The sequence below is a fragment of the Mirounga angustirostris genome, unplaced genomic scaffold (genome assembly GCF_029215605.1).
Source record: "Mirounga angustirostris isolate CCGP_5_RB_7025 unplaced genomic scaffold, mMirAng1.0.hap1 SCAF_12, whole genome shotgun sequence".
Taxonomy (NCBI): domain Eukaryota; kingdom Metazoa; phylum Chordata; class Mammalia; order Carnivora; family Phocidae; genus Mirounga; species Mirounga angustirostris.
Window position 1 is genome coordinate 89,190,070 of NW_026991720.1, and position 17,238 is coordinate 89,207,307.

The following is a 17,238-nucleotide window of genomic DNA, read 5'->3' on the forward strand; positions in this document are numbered from 1 at the left end:
GCAATTAAGGCTTGGATTTACCTACATGTTTACTAATTGCTTACACTTACTCTTATTTCTTGCATTTCGATCCTTCTTTTTGAGTTAGATTTCCTCCTTTTCTGTCCAACCATTAAATGGCTTCCCTTTCAGAATGAAGGCCAAGGCCAAACCCCCTACTATATTCTGCAAGGGCTGGCGTGATCTAGAGTTAAGGTTACAGAGTTTCAAGGATATCAGATTGGGTCACAGGAATTCCAGGAGAGCACAAGCATTTAGCCAGTCTCTAGTCTCTCAGTGTTCCAGAATACAGGCACATGACAAGGCTGAAGAAGCAGGGTCCTTAAAACCAGGGGCTCTGGGTTGAAGGTGCCACTTTATGCATAACAGAATCCAGAGCACAAACTGCTTCAATAGCTACCAGACTTCCGTTGGCTTTTAAGCCACTTGTATCTCTCTCTCCTCAGCTTCACTCAGTGTGATCAGTCCCTTTGGGTGCGAATTCACTTATTTCTTCTGCAAGTTAAAAACCTGCATATGGTAAAAATTGAAACAGAACTAACTTAAAAGTATAAACTGAAAACCAAATGTTCTCTCTCCACATCTTTAATCCCACTCTCCAAAGTTATACACTAACAGTTTCTTCTTGTGACCTTCCAGAAAAAAAGAGAAAGAAAAAAGAGAAAAGCATAAAATAGCATTTAGTTATATTATCTGTTTTATTTACAGGTGGGACTACTAAATGTACTATTTTCACCTTCTTTTTCTAGCTTCATAATATGTCTTAGAGAGTTTTCCATATTAGCACATAGAAATCTTCACAAGATTACCAGGTATCTCCCTCACTATTTCCCTCACTAGTTTGTAACCAAGCTCTCAAACTATCAATATTTTCTTGAAGCATTTTCTACAGATTCTTGAGAGAAAAAGGAAGGGAATCTTGAATTCCCCAGAGCTCAATATTCCGTGTCATTACTGTCAATCTTTGATGGCTACCAGAATGATTACAATTAGAAATTCGATTTCCCAACTAAATAGGGTTCTCAGCAAAGGGAGTGGCCGCATGTATTTTACAAAAGTAAAAAAATAAATCTACACCCAAGAAAAGATGCCTTACACGCACACATGCATGCACTTGCGCACACACACACATTCACATCCCTTTATTTTCTCCAAACTTCCAAATGTACAGCATATTATATCTAATTTTGGTTAGTTTATTTTAGGAAGTTCTTAGATGTTTAAACTGGGGAGAGGTGGGTGGTTGGTGAACTCAAGAAGAAAAACAGGCATTTCTACTTTTCCCGATCTTAGTCCTTTTTTACTTTTTTTCTAAGATTAGTTTATTCAACATTAGAGAGTCACTAAACATCTTCCAAAATTTATAAAAGCCTCCATATTTTTTCAAGTCCTAAACACTAAATGATTATCCTCCTATAAAGCTAGGATACACCTATGTGCCACCTCTACACATACCTTTACAGGTATTTAAAAGTATTTTAAATTGAAATATAAGATAGAAATGTATAAAAAACATCAAGGTATAGATAAATGAGTTATCACAAACCAAAAACTCTTGTAACCACAGACAAAAAATTTAAATATTACTAGCACTCCAAAAACCCTTCCTTGTAGTTCCAACTCAATCATCTCCTCCTCCCTCCTATAAAGTGACTTCTTTAAACAAATGGAATCATTTGGGACATAATATTTCATTTATAATAACTATATACATGTTTGTATTTTGCTCAATATTATGTTTGTCAGATTCATCCACGTAGGAATGTATGTAAGCTGTAGTTTGTTCATTTTTCAGTATTGCACAGTATTCCACTGATGAATATCTCAGCATTTATGTATCTATTCTAGTGTTGATGGGCATTTGGGCTGTTTCTAATTTGAGGCTATTATAAATAATGCTGTTATACATGTCTCATGGTGTATATGTATGGGTATTTTTTTTTTTTTAAGATTTTATTTATTTATTTGAGAAAGACAGTGGGGGGGGGGCAGAAGAAGAGGGAGAAGTAAGCTCCCTGCTCAGCAGGGATCCCAATGTAGGGCTCGATCCCAGACCCGGGGATCATGACCTGAGCCTAAGGCAGACGCTTAACCTCCTGAGCCACCCAGGCGTCCCCATGTATGGGTATTTGTATTAGGTTTCCCCTTTCACATTTAGATCTACATTCTACCTAATATTTATTTTTGCCTCTCGTGAGAGCTTTCATTTTTTTCCCACAAGGCTATCAAATGAACCCATCATTACTTACTGAAAAGACCATCCTTTCCCCACTGCTCTCTTCTGCCATCTTTGTCACACAGCAAGTGACTGTATACGTGTGGGGCTATTTCTCTTTCAATGCATGTCTCGATCCTTGTGCTAAAACTTCAGCATCTTAATTATTGTAGGTTTCTAATGGATCTTAATATTAGTAGAACAAATATTTCTGCATTGGTAAAAAGTATACTGTTACACTGAACCTATAGATCAATTTTGGAAGAACGGATATGTTTATTATACTGAGCCATCCAATCCATGAAGAGAGTATGTGCCATCATTTATTTACTCCTTTAATTTCTCTTAATATGACTTAGAGTGTTCAGGGCAGTCTTGCCCATGTTTTCTCAAATTATTCATAGAAGCATGTTATTTTCTGATGCCATTGCAAATAATGCTTTTAAAAAATAAATTCTATTTTCTGTTTGTAGATGGTATACAAAAATAGTGGATTTCTGTATAACTTGTGTATGAAGGAGTTCAGGACATGCCACTCCAATAATACGGTGTATTATTTTGAGATGAAGCCCCTGAAAAACAGCAAATACTTCAGAATGGCTTTCTCTGACCCTGCCATATCTGCTTAAAGGCAGGTCCTCCAAAAGGAACTCAACTGGCATAAATCCTCTTCCTAAAAGTTTCACCAACCAGGGAAGACCCACTCTTATCACAGGACAGAAAACAGGAAGTAGCCGTCACACCCACACAAATTTTGTCACAAACTGTATCTCCCATCTATTCTTCCAAGGGCCTGATCAACTTTTCTAAAAATCATTCATCATTCTACCCAAGTAGCCCATATCCCCTCTTCTATTTCCCCTATTAAGACATTATAGTTTCCGAAGAACACATATTGGGAGATTTTCTAGATACAGTTCAGTTATTTCAGGAGGAAGGAAGGACTATAGACCTCTTTGAAATATATCATGTTTTCCCAGAAAAAATTCACATGTCATAACATTTGATAATTTCCTGGGGTTCACAGATGCTCTAAAGCCCCTTCACCCACCTTCTAGATTAACAATTCCTACCCTAAGATATTATGATTTTAAAAAAAGATTGTTCGAGGAGAAAAAAGATTTTCTTGATTCCTATTACAGAACAATTTCCATATACACCATTTTTTAGGTATGTCTCCGAAAATATTCTGAATTGGCACAACTTCCTACTAGTGAGTTGAGTAAAAGTTGCCCAAAAGTGTGCTATCTGCTTGATATCGAAAAGGATAATTAAAAAAAAAAAGTCTTCTAAGATGTAAATGAGTTCTTTTGTATTCAAATGCAGCCAACTTTAGTTAGCCTTCTAATTTTTTTTTTTTAAAGATTTTATTTATTTATTTGAGAGAGAGAATGAGAGAGAGAGCACGAGAGGGAGGAGGGTCAGAGGGAGAAGCAGACTCCCCACCGAGCAGGGAGGCCGACGCGGGACCCGATCCCGGGACTCCAGGACCACGACCCGAGCCGAAGGCAGTCGCCCAACCGAGCCACCCAGGTGCCCCTAGCCTTCTAATTTTTAAAGGAAGTGTTATGTGTCTTTTCCTCTTCCTCTCTCTGATTATCCCAAGTGTCTGGGGGTTTTAGAGTAGCCCTTTCAACCAGGCCTCCCTCCCCACCACTACCACCACTGTTCTCCAATTCACAACCCTATCGAATGCTTATGGTTTAGAAATCCCATCACAATGGCATACTGCAGATCCAATTCCTGAGTGTGTTTCGGCCTGATTCCACTTACCAGGCCATCTCACCTCACATCACACTAGGCTGGTACTTACAGCAGCCCTAAGAGGCAAAGGTAGGTTTTCTTTCTATCTTATTTGTGAATATGGCTACATCTTTACTGTTAGGTGTATCTGTACATCTGAGCATGCTAGGTAGGAGGGTGCTCTGAGTGAATCAAAGCCTAACCTTGACTAAATGCTGACAATTTTCTCTCTTAAAAACATACTTCCACAGCACTCACCATAGCGCTGTGAATTGTGTAAGACTGTTGAATCACAGACCTGTACCTCTGAGACAAATAATACATTATATGTTAAAAAAAAGAAGAAGATAGTAGGAAGGGGAAAATGAAGGGGAAATCAGAGGGGGAGATGAACCATGAGAGACTATGGACTCTGAGAAACAAACTGAAGATTCTAGAGGGGAGGGGGGTGGGGGATGGGTTAGCCTGGTGATAGGTATTAAAGAGGGCACGTATTGAATGGAGCACTGCGTGTTATACGCAAACAATGAACCATGGAACACTACATCAGAAACTAATGATGTAATGTATGGTGATTAACATAACATAATAAAATAAAAAAAAAAATAAAAAATTTGGGACACCTGGGTGGCTCAGTTGGTTAAGCGACTGCCTTCGGCTCAGGTCATGATCCTGGAGTCCTGGGATCGAGTCCCGCATCGGGCTCCCTGCTGAGCAGGGAGTCTGCTTCTCCCTCTGACCCTCCCCTCTCTCATGTGTATGCTCTCTCTCACTCATTCTCTCTCTCTCAAATAAATAAAATCTTAAAAAAAAAAAAAATTTAAAAAACAAACAAAAAAATACCCCAAAAAACATACTTCCATAGAGTATAACTTGGAAGCATACATTAGGGAATTAAACTATATTCCAATACCCTAGAACAGGGATGAGAATAAAAGCTTTTTTTGATCATTAATATGCTTGAAAAGAGGTAAAAGTTCTACGGGTTGAGACTTCTAATTCCTGTCAAATGGACCAGGTAATTCAGACTAATCCTGTTAATGAGAATACCTTGAAAAAGTGAGTAATATATGTAAAAAATCTTCATGGTATTGAAGTGCTAACATGGCAGTAAAAAATTATGAGTCAAGATTCAATTGCCCAAATTTCTTTTCAAGTCTCTAACTACTACTTCTATTTCCTGGAGTTAGTATCCATTCTACTAATAGTTCAGAGACTGAAGAAACTCCACATTCTGAAGTTAAGTTAAAAATAAATAAAAGTAGGGTGCCTGGGTGGCTCAGTTGGTTGGGCGACTGCCTTCGGCTCAGGTCATGATCCTGGAGTCCCTGGATCGAGTCCCGCATCGGGCTCCCTGCTCAGCGGGGAGTCTGCTTCTCCCTCTGACCCTCCCCCCTCTCATGTGCTCTCTCTCTCAAATAAATAAATATTTTAAAAAATAAAAATAATAAATAAATAAATAAACAAAAGTATATTTTGTAACAAAAGAAATCACAGAAGAAGAAAAATATTTATTTGAATATTATATACTGTAGTAATGAAAACAGGTTTAGGGCAATAAAGATTAGAGAATGTGATAAGGGGTCAAAATATATACCATCAAATGAAGTATACAGAAAAAGGCTCATGAGTTTTTTATTTTTATTTATTTATTTATTTATTTTTTTTTTTAAAGATTTTATTTATTTATTTGAGAGAGAGAGAATGAGAGACAGAGAGCACGAGAGGGAGGAGGGTCAGAGGGAGAAGCAGACTCCCTGCCGAGCAGGGATGTGGGAGCCCGATGCGGGACTCGATCCCAGGACTCCAGGATCATGACCTGAGCCGAAGGCAGTCGCTTAACCAACTGAGCCACCCAGGCGCCCCGAGTTTTTTAAAATAATACTAACATTAATTAAAATCATTAAGTGAATTATGATAGTAATAAATTTCTATCTTTTGGCTATGAAAGTGATATTAAATTCCATAAAAATTTAATACACACTTGGGAGAAGATATTTGCCAATTATGTGTCATAAGAGGTTAATATCTTATATGTATTAAGAACTCATACAACCCAACAGCAAAAAACAAAAAATCCAATTAGAGATTAGATCTGAATAGACAACCACAATGATATTATGACACCTCATACCTATTGGAATGGCTAGTATCAAAAAAGACAAAAAATATAACAAGCAGTGAGGATCTGAAGAAAAGGCAACTTTTGGGCACTGCTGTTGGGAATATAAATTGGTGCAGCCACTATGGAAAACATTATGGAGCTTTCTCAAAAAATTAAAAAATAGAACTATCATATGGATCTACTTCTAATTCTATTTCTGGGTATTCACCCAAAGAAAAGAAAATCACTATCTTGAAAAGATATCTGTACTCCTATGTTCATTGCAGCATTATTTATACTCGCCAAGACCTGGAAACAACCTAAGTGAGCATGAATGGATGACTGGATAAAGAAAATGTGAGATATATGTACATATATATGTGTATGTATATATATGTATACACATAAACATATTCATACATACATCACATATATACATGTATACATACATATATGCAATGGGATATTATTCAGCCATTAAAAGAAGGAAATCCTGTCATTTGTGACAACATGCATGGACCTTAAGGGCATTATGCTAAGTAAAATAAGCCAGACAGATAATCAATACTGCATGATATCACTTCCATCTGGAATATTTTAAAAAGAAGAACTCATAGATACAAAGAACAGATTGGTGATTGCTAGAGGGAGGGTGTGGGGGAAATGTGGGTGAAAATGGTCAAAAAATATAAAACTCTATTATAAGATAAGTAAGTCATGGGAATATAACGTATAGCAGAGGACTATAGTTAACAATACTGTATTGTATACTGAAAATTGCTAAAAAGTTCTCACCACCAGAGGGGCGCCTGGCTGGCCCAGTTGGAAAAGCATGTGACTCTTGATCTTGGGGTCATGAGTTCAAGCCCCACAGTGGGTGTAGAGATGACTTTAAGTAAACAAACAAACAAACAAACAAACTTAAAAAAAAAGTTCTCACCACAAGAAAAAAAATTAGGGGCACCTCGGTGGTGCAGTTGGCTAAGCATCCAACTCTTGGTTTCAGTTCAGGTAGTGATGTCAGGGTCACTGAGATCAAGCCCCATATCAGGCGGGGAGTCTGTTTAAGTTTCTCTCTCTCTGCCCCCTCCCCCACTCTCTCTCTCTCTTAAAAAAAAAAAATCTTTAAAAAATATTAGGTTGTGCACCTAAAAATAATACAGCTGACTCTTGAACAACATGGATTTGAACTGTGCAGGTCCACTTACACATATATTTTTTCCAATAAATACAATGCAGTATTATAAATGTATCTTCTCTTCCCTATGATTTTAATAACACTTTCTTTTTTTTTTTTTTAAGATTTTATTTATTTATTTGAGAGAGAGAATGAGATAGAGAGCATGAGAGGGGGGAGGGTCAGAGAGAGAAGCAGACTCCCTGCCGAGCAGGGAGCCCGACGTGGGACTCGATCCCGGGACTCCAGGATCATGACCTGAGCCGAAGGCAGTCGCTTAACCAACTGAGCCACCCAGGCGCCCTTAATAACACTTTCTTTTCTCTAATTTATTATAAGAATACGGTATATGATTATATTATATATGTATATGATATTATAACATACAAAATGTGTGTTAATTGACTGTTTAATGTTATTTGTAAGGATTCCAGTCAGTAGTAGGCTCTTAGTTTTTAGGGTGTTATATGCAGATTTTCAACTCCCATTTTTTATAGCTAAAAAAAAAAATACATACATATGTAAATAGATATTTTTAAAAATTTAATACATACAGACAGGATTCAAGTAGGGACATTAAGGAATAAAAAGAAAAGTTCATGAACTCTCTTTTCTTGTTATTGCCATGTTCCTAATTTGGCTTTGTGACAGATGGCACGATTGGTCCCAATCCTTCATCCCTGTCTGCATCCCCATCCTTTGCAATTTAACACTGCACTGTGGTTGGGTTATTTTGGTGAGCCAGACTTTTGAGAATATTTTCTCTCGTGTGCTTCTGCCTTCATCATGGGATTAAGCCCAAGAGAGCCTGCTGCAGGAGGAGACATGCAGAACAGAGCAGAGTATTTAACTGTGGTTGAAGTCAGCCTCCATCAGCAGCCAGCCTGCTGTGAGCAAACCCAACCAAGATAAGTAACCTAGGGGCACCTGGGTGGCTCAGTCGTTGGGCGTCGGCCTTCAGCTCTGGTCATGATCCCAGGGTCCTGGGATCGAGCCCCGCATTGGGCTTCCTGCTCAGCGGGAAGCCTGCTTCTCCCTCTCCCACTCCCCCTGCTTGTGTTCCCTCTCTCACTGTCTCTCTCTCTCTCTGTCAAATAAATAAATAAATAAATAAAATCTTAAAAAAAAAAAAAGGATAAGCAACCTAGCTGCCCTCCATCTGCCTGGAAAAGTATAAGCATTAAGTGCATGTTGTATGCCATTCAGGTGTTGTGGTTGTCTGTCGGGCAATGTTCTAATGGCAACAGATAGACTTTGTAGGCTTTGGCCAACAACTTTGCAGTTCTTACTTTTTTTGAAAATACCGCCTAATGACAATAACCATTTTTTTTTATTATGTTCAGTTAACCAGCAGACAATAACCATTATTTGACATTTCTTTCTGTCTTCACTCTGGCCTACTGAATCTTAGACTAACATGACCATTAACTACTGACCTGGCACAGCCCACAGAAAATCAAGCTCTCACAAGTATGGGAAGCAAGTCAGAAAATGATCTCAAAGGAAAGAAGGAGTGATCCAAATAGTTCAATGCAAGAACGGAGGTAAGAAAGAGTGGAAGGCAGTCTAAGAATCAAGAAAGTAGGTAACTCAGGGCGCCTGGGTGGCTCATGCGTTAAGCGTCTGCCTTCGGCTCAGGTCATAATCTCAGGGTCCTGGGATCAAGCCCCTCATCGGGCTCCCTGCTAGGCAGGAAGCCTGCTTCTCCCTCTCCCACTCCCCCCTGCTTGTGTTCCCTCTCTCGCTGTGTCTCTGTCAAATAAATAAATAAAATCTTTATAAAAAAAAAAAAAAAGAAAGTAGGTAACCCAAAGGGCTCAGTGTATTTGTATTATAGCTAAAGTGCATTTGGGCTGAAGAATCTACTGACATGTTTCATATATTTGCACTTAATATAAAAACTCTTTCAAGTGATTTCACATTTTTAAAAACCTTTTATTATTTTAATGTTAATAATATAGATTATTACCATATGATATTATATGGAACAGTATCCAGGTAGATGACATTTAAATCTGCATTAAATAATCTGTTTAAAAAAGTTGAACCCATGTGTCTCTCTATCATCATTTAAATATCACACATGTAGGTTTTCTTCCACTATAGGAAAGTCAAGTCTCCAAATTGCTTAAGAAATTACACAAAGAATAAAGGGTATATTTATAAAGCTTAAAACAAAACAAAACAAAACAAAAAACCAAAAACCCTACTGCCATCTAGTACTACTGACCTCATACACAGCTACTGACCTGCATTAAAGTTGAAACCTCCCTTTAAATGTCATTCCTATTACTGTTTCCATTTAAATGGTCTGCAACCTAATTAAATGCCAATCTACTTTCTCACAGTTTATCACATTTGACATTTACACCAAGATTCTAGATGTCATCCCCTGAAACCACCAGATAATAGTTATTGTTGGTAAATGTCCTCACAGTTTACCTTTTAAAAGGACTACTTATTAGTATATTTGCCTATAATTTTGACATCACAAGTTTACAAGCCTATAAAGCTTTATAAAGGTACCACAATAACTCTTATATACTAATATTTTAATTTCATTTTAATATACAGAGCACAAGGAAAACATTGATTCAAACTTACAATAGCAAGGTCTAATAACATTTTCTTCTAAAGGTCACATTTCAGAACTATACGAACAAATTACCAATACATAACCATTAAATAATCAGTTTGTTCAGTTCAATCATAAAATATATATATCTGCAGGTAAGTATTTTGAACATAAAATTCTACTTAGCAAATTATATATAACTTCACAACTCCTGTCAAAACAAGTGAATGAGGGCGCCTGGGTGGCTCAGTTGGTTAAGCGACTGCCTTCGGCTCAGGTCATGATCCTGGAGTCCCTGGATCAAGTCCCGCATCAGGCTCCCTGCTCAGCAGGGAGCCTGCTTCTGCCTCTGACCCTCCCTTCTCTCATGTGCTCTCTCTCTCTCATTCTCTCTGTCTCAAATAAATAAATAAATAAAATCTTAAACAAAACAAAACAAAACAAAAAAACAAGTGAATGAGAACTTTTAAATAAAGACAGTCTAAAAAACACTGATCTCTTGTTCACAAAAGGCCACCTAGGAGGCTAATATTCACATTACACACTAGATTAAATACATACTAGAGGTGGTAAACCCTTACATATGAGAATTCAAGGTTAAATCTGTTTTTTTTTCTAAACGAAACTACTAAACCATCTAAATATCTACTATGCTCTGAATGTCTGTATCCTTCCCACTCATCCCACCCCTGAATTATATCTTGAAACCTAATGCCCAAGAAGATGGGGCCTTTGGGAGGTGCTTAGGTCATGAGACGGGAGCACTCTGAATGGGATTAGTGCCCTCATACAAGAGGCTTGAAAGAGCCCCCTTGCCCCCTGGGAGGTCAGAGGGAGAAGACAGCCGTCAGTGACCTAGTGAAGGGCCCGCACTAGACACCGAACCTGCTGCTGTCCTGGTCTTGGACTCTGCAGGCTCCAGAACTGTGAGAAATACATCAATGCTGCTTATAAAGCACCCAGCTGGTATCACTTTGTTATGAACCAAGACACTAACCATTAAGGCCACAGAAGTTAAATAAGCTATAATACATCTATAAAATATATCATGCATGTATTAAAGTAGATTTAGATCTCTATCTCATGTTGTAAAGTAAACAAGGGAACAAGTAAATCACAAAACAATCCTACTTTTCTCAAATAAAAAACAATGTATTTGTGTTGAGGCACAATACAGTTTAAAGCATGGTCTAGAGTCAAATCTGAGTTTAAATGCTTAGTTTCAACACTTGCTAGCTAGCTTCCTACTGTCAGCAGTCTGTTTGGGGCATGCTATTAACTTTCCTTGGCCTCCATTTCCACCTTCTGTAGTGGCAGATACGGATACTGCCATTTCATAGGGCTGTTGTGAAGTACGTGATGTAAGACACATAACAGCTTTGGCATCATCCAAGCCACTATAACTGGTTAATAACTGTTGTTATTGTTATGGCCCTTACCTAACCTCAAGCAATGAATTCTCTGGTGCCATTTAAGAGTCAGAGAAAAGAACTTAAGAATTTGTCCCTATAGAGTTTTAGGTTTGTATGACATCTAATTTTGCTGATTAATAACAGAAAATAACACATGTGTAATGATAAAATCTCAGATTATTATAAGCATATACACGCACTACATACATATAATTGTATGTTATACTCTACCAAATCCTAGAATATTAAAACAATGAGGGTAAAAAGAAATAACATTGCTTTTCTAAGCATGTGGAAGAATTTATCTAAATACACAGTGATTGAGATGACCACAAGAATGGTTCATAGAAGGGATCAACTTGAAAAATCCTTTTATGAGCTTATCTCCTGATAGGAATTAAAGCTATAGTTAAGTATACTAAAATGTTCTGATAGTCAACAAACTTGCACAACTGACCTTTAGGGAAATAAATTTAGGATTCTGAAAAGCTGTTCATTCTACATTTCAGGTTCTATATTTTCAAGTCCCCCTTTTTGAAAACACGTTTGTCTAGAAAATTCTAGCCTTCCTTCATCTCACTGCTTGAACATTCCATTAAGGATCTGATTTCTGTCACTTCCCAACCTTGTGGACTTAAATTTTTCATCTATAAAAAGAATCCTCCATTTATAGAAATATGTCATACCATATATCAAGTCAACATTTCCATTTACAGATAAAGTAGTTATTCTACTTCAAATTCTGTTTCAAGTCTTTCTCCCACCGAAGACTTAATACATTATGGCTATTTTCCTCTAAATGTTTTCAGTGAAATAATTCTAAAAGAACAGGAATACAGCAAGATCAAAGAATAAAAGACGTCAAATTTAAAAACATAAAGGAGTAACAGAAATACTATTATTAGCCCAAAATAAGAGAGTCCTTAATCAATAATATATTTTTAAAATAAAGCATATGCTGCTTTTTCTACTCTTAATGCTTAGGCTCTCTTTAGGCACTAAAATCAAAGTTGAAAATGACTTTCTGGCTAGCCTTCAGCATTGTAAGTTTCGTAAGCCTGAGTAATTTATAATTTAGGTCACAGACTATCTGACCACCAGTATCAATTCAATCAAATGTTTGTTGATATATTTTAATTTTGTCAAAGCCTTTTACCATTAGTGTCTTTTTTTTTTTTTAAGATTTTTATTTATTTGACAGAGAGCGAAAGCAAGCACAAGGGGAAGTGGCAGGCAGAGGGAGAGGAAGAAGCAGGAGCCCAATGAGGGGCTCGATCCCAGGACCCTGGGATCATGACCTGAACCAAAGGCAGATGCTTAACGACTGAGCCACCCAGGCGCCCCTACCATTAGTGTCTTTTTTTTTTTTTTTAAGATTTTATTTATTTATTTGAGAGAGAGAGAATGAGAGAGAGAGCACATGAGAGGGGGGAGGGTCAGAGGGAGAAGCAGACTCCCTGCTGAGCAGGGAGCCCGATGTGGGACTCGATCCAGGGACTCCAGGATCATGACCTGAGCCGAAGGCAGTCGCTTAACCAACTGAACCACCCAGGCGCCCCCTACCATTAGTGTCTTAACTGAAGTCACACTTTACCATTACCACTGCCACCTCCTGTAGCAGAAAAGCAAAATATATATATTTTTTCTTTTTTTTTGAGGTTGGACCACTGGGCATTTTTTTAAATTTTATTATGTTATGTTAATCACCATACATTACATCATTAGTTTTAGATGTAGTGTTCCATGATTCATAGTTTGTGCATAACACCCAGTGCTCCATTCAATATGTGCCCTCTTTAATACCCATCACCAGGCTAACCCATCCCCCCACCCCCCTCCCCTCTAGAACCCTCAGTTTGTTTCTCAGAGTCCATCGTCTCTCATGGTTCGTCTCCCCTTCCGATTTCCCCCCCTTCATTTTTTCCCTCCTGCTATCTTCTTCTTTTTGTTTTTTTTTTTTTAACATATAATGTATTATTTGTTTCAGAGGTACAGGTCTGTGATTCAACAGTCTTACACAATTCACAGCACTCACCATAGCACATACCCTCCCCAATGTCTATCACCCAGACCCCATCCCTCCCACCCCACCACTCCAGCAATTCTCAGTTTGTTCCCTAAGATTAAGAATTCCTCATATCAGTGAGATCATATGATACATGTCTTTATTATGCTGAGCGAAAAAAGCAAAATATTTTCTATACATATGCTGGTTCTTCCTTACCATGTTGTTCTCAGGTGGGACTATCTAATGATTTTTTTCCTGACATTTTCAGTAATTACACTAGATTCTATTGGATATAATACTGAATTTCATTTGTAGCAACAAACCACGCTTTTAAAAGCAATGAACATCATTAAAAAGCTTCTACTAAAAAAGTTTGAGAGAAAAATTAGTCATCTAATTACCTATGAAGAGCTGCCATGGTCTGTGTATAGGGCCAGTTTTCAATAAACAAAGTTTTAAAAAGCTGCTTCTAAATTGCTTGTCAAGGCTACCAGAACAACTGAATGGAAAACAGCACATTAACAGGCAAATAAAATGCGGCCATCCACTGGAACTGAAAGAAGCCACATATGACTGTTCCCACCAAGGATCATTTTATGCAAATTCCTTCAGTTCAATTTGTTACCAAACTACCCTAAAAATCATTCCAGAACCAACTAGAACTACTAGGATATAGGTAAAACCACATTACTTCATTTTATGATGTTTCATCTGGGAGCAGTCAGAGAGGCTAAAGTGAAAAACATAGTTGGTCACTCCTATAAAGACAGTAGAGATTTTGGCACATGCCTTAAAATTCATCTAGCAGCACAGCTGAAAATAAACTAAAGCCTTGTTCTTTAGATTCAGTTAGCATACATATACACTATTTAAACAAGTGTGCTTAACTTTAAAACATTAATACATAAAATTAGGATTATGATTCAGCTAATTATACATTATTTTAAATACAAATAATATTTCAAATAAAATTATTTTAGGGTTAAACTTCCATGTTCTAGGGTTAAAAGCTTCAAAAGTAAATCAACATTTTTTATTACAATTTTAAGCACTTCACTTCCTCTAGCCATTTTTTAACAGTTCAAGTCAAGGGGCGCCTGGGTGGCTCAGTCGTTAAGCGTCTGCCTTCGGCTCAGGTCATGATCCCAGGGTCCTGGGATCGAGTCCCACATCGGGCTCCCTGCTTGGCAGGAAGCCTGCTTGTGTTCCTGCTCTCGCTATCTCTCTCTCTGTCAAATAAATAAATAAAATCTTAAAAAAAAAAAATAGTTCAAGTCAATTTCACAATAGGTAAACTGCATGAATGATATCTGGGGTGAGTGGTCACAACACAGGGGAATTTTGATCAATCTGAGACATATATATATGGAAATTAGGCCATAAGGTGGTACAAGCATTTTTTTAAAAAGCCTTATAAAACCTTCCTACATTCTGAAAGGATAACAACGGTAGGAGGGCCATTTTTTAAATAGATCTAACTTTTTGGGGGGTTCAAGTTCATCAGAAAGTTTCAAAATTTCAATAAAGTAAAACCACCAGTATATTAATATTCAGTCAATTCAATACTGATACTTAGAGTCAAGTAGAATTAGCAATTTTAAACAAAATCACGAGCTCTAACAGAAGGGTATCACTTACAAGCTGCTCCGATTTTACACCGTATAACTGGACGGTCTTTGCCACATTTTTTGACACGGCTAATGTGAGGTCTGCATCTACTGCAGCTACATTTAGTTCACTGCATAAAACAAAAACAGACTTTAATTATTAGCAACATAGTTCATCAACAAAGAAGAGAACAACATATAAACTGAAACCCAATAAGCAGTGTAGTGATTCTTTTTATAGATTTCACTGATTGCTTCCAAGAATTGGTTGTATTGTTTAATTTTTCCTCCTAAATTCAGCATTAGGAAAAAGTGCTTTGAGATGGTTTGGTTAATGACCAGTTTCTCATTAATAAAAGCACATCATGTGTGGGTTCAGGCTGTGATTAAGAGTAAATTGTGTTCAGATTTCTAAAGTAGCACTCTTGTTAATACTGATAAGTGCAATATGAGACACTGCATATCACAGTCATCTGCAAGGAAATGACAGCTTTTGAATGGAAATGATGACCTTGGAAGGACATAGGCTAAAAATATAAATTACACATGATACATAAAGATGCTCAGTTTCTGTAGAAATTATGTCAATCCATGCTATTTTGTAGAGTAGCTTTTTAAATATATCAAAAGCATAACAAAAATTTAATTTGAAATTTTAAAATTTGGAGTCTTGAAGTATTCCTTTGCCATACTTATTTTCAACTTTAACACTGGATTGGTTGGGACTGCCAAAAAGAAAAAAAAAAAGTGTTTACAAAGACCATGGAAAAAATACTAGGAGTTAAAAACTGCACAGAAACCCATACACAGGTAGAAAGCAGGAAAAGTAATGATTCTCTGAAGTAGCAAAATACATCTTGGCACTTAACAGATTCTCTTTATGAAGAAAGTGAAGGACTTTGAAACAACACTGGTGCATACTGTGTGTGATAAAAATGCCCTTCATAAATAGTGAGACATAACTTTATTGATGCTCACTTTCAAATGCTCCTGAACACTGGCAATAACTATGCTTCTTCAAGCTTCATGTTATATTTGATTACAGCATTGCCAAGCTGCCCAGAAGAATGGGAGAGGTGCCTCTTTAACATTTCCATAAATAGGTCAAAAGATCGAATTGCAAAAAAAAAAAAAAAAAAAAAATCAAATTGAACCCAAGATTGTTCTTGTCACTACTATACCAAACAGATAACAGAGACATTACAGTAAAAAAATCTAGTCAGGACTTTGGTAAGTCACGATAATTATGGAAAGATTCAAGATCAAGATGTACAGCAATTTCGACACCATATAGGTATGTCTGCAGCTGGATATATGCTCACGGACATTATCTCTGTGGCTTCTTAATCCTACTGCACATGCCTGCAAGTCACCAGCTTCAAATCTGCAGTCTAAAACAATCTAGACAGTTCCATACTTTGGCCCTCTATTGCCTAACTACTATTTTTATTTCTCAAAATGTTCATCTACAAATGTACAGACCTACTGTTATGACAACTTGTTAGCTGTGACAGGAACTGAGATAGTCTTAACTGCAAATTCATCTGGGTAAGTGTAAATGTCTAAGGCAACAGTATAATTACATTGTCTGCAAGCATTCAGGTGGCACCTCTACAAGGATACCTTGCCTTTTGAGAGTTTTAAAAGCTGTCACATTCACTTGGAAAGCTCAAAATAGCAAACACAAGTAGGCTAATCAAGATTATAATCCTGTGTATGACATTAAGTACTTTATGGATTTAAGATAATAAACACTAAGCTCTCTGCTTTAACTTCTCAGTTTGTAAAATTATTTTTGTGCTTATTTTACTATATAATATTATTTACTATGGCATAAAAATTAGGTTTACTTTGCATCCTTGACAAGATACAGAATAATTATAATAAGCTATTTTTAGACTGTATTTAAATGGTTTTATTAATTGGAATCTTAAGTACTTACTATATGTGTACTGATTCACTGCAAAACTCTTGATTTAATTGCAGGACTAATTACTTGAATAATTTGAAGTAAATTAAAACATCACTAACGAATGTGGCAGGCATTTTACAGCATGCCACTATATAAAAATACGTACCTTGCTATAGTTTTAATGATACCTTCAAGTTCATCTGCGGAAGGAGGATTGCGACCACCAGGCGGAAAAACCAAGTTGATAGGATCAAAGAGTCGAGATAAAGATTTCGATAAATAAGCAGCTTCGTAGGGTTGCAGTGAGTCTTTCAAAGCCTTTTCTGGGCTGTGAGGGCAAAATTTATTAAAACTGAATTCAGATTATACAAAACTAAATGCTATTGTATTGGGTTGTAAACACCTTTCTTAAAAACCTATCTTCTTTATAAAACATTTTTATGAACAAAAAGAAAAAATTCTGTTTAAAAATGTATATATTTACA

General features: G+C 36.9%; 1 protein-coding gene across 3 annotated transcripts in view; it reads right to left on the reverse strand.

Moving 5' to 3' along the window:
• COG5 (component of oligomeric golgi complex 5) overlaps window positions 1–17,238 on the reverse strand; it is a 307,029-nt gene that overhangs the window by 47,364 nt on the left and 242,427 nt on the right. For all 3 annotated transcript variants that reach the window (XM_064575411.1, XM_064575412.1, XM_064575410.1), the window contains 2 exons: window positions 16,920–17,081; window positions 14,873–14,972 (listed from right to left, as the gene is read on the reverse strand). In XM_064575411.1, coding sequence (XP_064431481.1) covers window positions 14,873–14,972; window positions 16,920–17,081 — 262 coding nt within the window. The remainder of the gene's footprint in view (window positions 1–14,872; window positions 14,973–16,919; window positions 17,082–17,238) is intronic.